Source organism: Carassius carassius, chromosome 49, assembly GCF_963082965.1.
Source record: "Carassius carassius chromosome 49, fCarCar2.1, whole genome shotgun sequence".
NCBI lineage: Eukaryota > Metazoa > Chordata > Actinopteri > Cypriniformes > Cyprinidae > Carassius > Carassius carassius.
In genome coordinates, this window is record NC_081803.1 from 15,356,015 (window position 1) to 15,359,899 (window position 3,885).

The 3,885-nt window shown below is 35.5% G+C and overlaps 1 protein-coding gene across 1 annotated transcript; it reads right to left on the reverse strand.

The window, feature by feature from the left end:
• Nucleotides 1-2,154: 2,154 nt before the first annotated feature.
• Nucleotides 2,155-3,485, reverse strand: ovca2 (OVCA2 serine hydrolase domain containing). The gene is made up of 2 exons (XM_059545080.1): nucleotides 3,108-3,485; nucleotides 2,155-2,954 (listed from the first exon to the last, which is right to left on the reverse strand). Exons 1-2 carry the CDS (start codon nucleotides 3,271-3,273, stop codon nucleotides 2,449-2,451), a joined length of 672 nt encoding a protein of 223 aa, XP_059401063.1. The 5' UTR covers nucleotides 3,274-3,485; the 3' UTR covers nucleotides 2,155-2,448.
• Nucleotides 3,486-3,885: the final 400 nt, after the last annotated feature.

Below are 3,885 nucleotides of genomic sequence, written 5' to 3' on the forward strand. Positions count from 1 at the left end.
ATGTGATCATTGACTTGGTATTGATAGCAAAATAAATGTGTTAATAATGAAATCATATTTAAAAATATTGAATCTACATACTTATATATAATATTTCTAATAATTATATATAACTAAATATATATTAAATAATGAAAGAAAATTACCAGAAAGGGAAAAAAGACAAAGGATGATGTGGATCTCTCATAGAAAAATAAATGGAAGAAATTGCAATGTTCCTTAAGGTTTCTGTAAAACCCTTTGGAGCCCTTAAAGGGAAATACGACGGAAACAATTTGAAATGAGAGGGAAAATTTCATTGCTTTTGTGTTTGCTCGCAAAACTTCTGTATTCTCTTGTGAAAAAACTTTTGCATTCCCTTGAAAAAATGTATCATTTACTTGCAAAACGTTTGGTTCCCCCAAGAATCTTTGCATTCTTTTGCAAAATGTTTGCATTGCCTCGAGACACTTTACATTCACTCACAAAACATTTGCCTTCCCCTGAAAAACTTTGCATTCACTCACAAAACTTTTGTGTTTCCCTGAGAAACTTTGCATTTGCTCACAAATCATTTTAAAGAATGTAAAAGATTCGCGAACAAATGCAAAGTCTCTTGGTGGAACGCAAAACGAGCATGAAAGTTTTTCCTAATCTTACCCCCCCCCCCCCCCCCCCTCCATCATCATGTCCCTTTAGGGGCTCTGTAAAAGGCTTGTTTATTCTAGAAAATAAATTGGACCAACTAGACCAGAAAATACAGATTTTAAGCAGAGGGGGGCTGCACTATGATTACCTATACAGAAAATAGATGCCTTGAGGCATTTTCAAGATGGCTGCATAGTAAAGTGAGTTGTCTTAAAAGGACTTTGACAATATGCGCAATGAAAAAAAAAGTGTAGTAATAAAGTAAGCAGGATCATTTTAATTTTCATTAATAAACATAAATAAGATACAGTGTGAACTGCTTATAAAATAAATCAAAGCCTAATATCTGAGCTGTTTTACAGACAAAGCAGTTTTATAACCATTTACAAGAAGAAAAAAAAGGGTGGAGCCAGAAAGAGTGGGAAAAAAGTGATAGATCAGTTCAGTTAAAGGAAAGGGACAGTGCAGGGACGTTCTGGCTACATTGGAAAGAATGAGTGAAAATAGAGGAGTGCTTCCCACAAACATCTGGAAATCATGATGAATGCAATCCTGGGCCGCCAAACTCCCTTCAAGCTGCACGAGAACACACAGTCCCCAATCTGCCTGTGAGCTCACACAAACACACAGACACCGACAAAGAGATCAAAATGATAAACAACTTCAGGGGAAAGACTCTCACTATCGCCCCCAATGGAAATTGGAGGTACTGCATGTGTCAGCACTAAACTCAAATTACATACAGAAAATCCACCCACATGAATTTCATCAAGTTCATCCCCCAGAACAGTATTCCAACAACCTAAGGACTTTACAGCTCCACTAACACTTGTTTTGTTGTATAGAATAATTAATATAAGCACTTCATCAAACTATAAAATTAAATAATGATGAACATGCCTGCTTTCACTCTACTAGACCGACTAGACCGACGTGTAATATTTGAAATGCAAGTTTCTGAGAACTCTAAATTATTGACATCATGTTAAAATGTGAGTATCAAAAGCAATACACCAGGTTTTTGATGAAAGTTTATTTGTATCTCTGACATCATTGTATTGCATTGGATTTTATGTTTTGACTATAACAAAATATCCTGATCATAAAACTAAGAACTTAAGTATCATCTTTCTAAGAAATATTATCGGTAGATATAGAGTGACAACTGGAATTTAAATACATTTTAAATTAGTCTGCTATACTGTTATATACTTTCATTTATTTACATTACAAGTTATGAGGATTTCAACTTTTTGGGCATATAAATATCAGGAACTGCATCGAATTGCATATTTTTGCTCAGTTTGGGCCTCCAAATAAAAGTGTGTTTATTTCCTCCTTGAATATGAGATGCATATTCACCTATATCATACTATATAAGCCATAAAAGCCTGATGTATCAAATATGATATTTAACAAAGATTTTTTGTCAATTTTTTTCCAGGTTCAATAAACTGTTCAATAAAAATAAAATCTGTAATTATTTTTATTTTTACAATTATAGAAAAACGAAAACTCCAAGTACAAATATATTATAATTTATTTAATATCATATATTAATATTTTTTTCTGTGGCAAACAAATCCATGCTACAGATCCTAACATGTTTTGAACCCTTTAGATGGACTCTGTGAAGCAAATGAGCTGGACAACAAACAATAGATCACTTTATTCAAGTAACCATCTCCCTGAAAACAGTGTAAAACGTCTAATTATTAACCATTCAATTTCCAAGGCTTTTATAATGTAGCAATATTTCAAGAAGTACATTTAATTTAGACATGATTTATGCCAGGAACTCTCAGATACTATTTTATCCTCTCACTCAAACTTCTTGAGGAAGTCTTTGTATGTCTGCCTGTGCAAAGATGCTGCCGGGACAAAGTGTCCACCAGGATGAATGAGGATTTGAGCTCCATCAAACGCTGGCAGCAGATCTCGGCTCATCTCCTCTGGAATTACATGGTCATCCTGTCCAAACACATGCAGAGAGGGGATTGTTATCACTGTGCCTTCGTAAAACCGCCGATGCTGGGAACAGACACTGCGGAATCCAGCGACCAGGATGGCAAAGCGGAAATTAAAATCAGCCTCCAGTTTTTGTTCTTGCAGGGCACACAGCATAGCCACCAGGGTGGCACCTTGACTAAAGCCCAGGATGCCATCGAAGGGGCCAAGTTCCTTCACTGCAGTTTTCACAGTCTCTATACTCTCTTCTAGACCCAGGCTGCTCTCACACTCCTGCTGAGCATTGAAACTTCGTGCCTGGACATCAGAGAACCACCAGCCCCTCTGGTCCTCATCACCACCACTGGACATTTGATTGGCTGAATTTATTGAAGAAGTAATAAGATCAGACTGACAGATTAAAAATGATATGAACATACCAAGAGGGCTTAAATAATTTTAATGTACATCTGACACTAGGCAACCCACTTGATTTTGATGCACAGCAAACACAATATCAGTTTTACACTCACTTTCGTTTTGAACAGCAGGAACTTGGTGTGGTGCACTAATATACACCATCTCCACTTGTTTCTTTAATAATTTGCGTAATGCTCCAGTCTTCTCTCTAAAAGAGCTCCCATTCTGTCGATAACCGTGAATACAGAGAATTCGCAGAGGAACTGCAGCTTTAGACATTATTTATTATTTGTCAAAGCTTTTCTAGCTATTCTCCAAACTTGAAAAAATAGACTACTGCTAAAGCAAACAGGGAAAAGTCGACGTAATAATACAGTTATATTGTGCTGTGTTGTTTTAATAACTAAAATAACAATTAACCGAAATGCTGACAAGAAACTAAACGTATGTTTCCTTTTTGTGCGACTGGTTTATTACCGTGTTGAAACATAACGAATCAAGAGTTCCGCCCAGGCGAACCTTATCTGCAACTTGTTAAGAAAAATTCCCAGAATACAAGTTACCTCTAAAGCTATTTATAAAACCCGCTTTTATATTATTGATGATATTCAAAGAGTTTTAATAAATCTCCAAGTATGCATTAAATAAATTATACATTTTAGTCTCCCACAACTAGATACAGAAATGTAGTTCCGAATTTAAACGCCAGGGAGCAAGCGTTCCCTGTAGAAAAATGTGCGACATTCTCAGTGGCTCATTTAAACGTTAGCCTCCCATAAGAAGAAAAAATGTCTTTAAAAAATATTGCGATAAATTATTTTAATAATTTAATTAAATTCTCAATAAAAACCTTATTTCAAGGCTCAACAAAGGCTAAAAGAAGCCCACTGA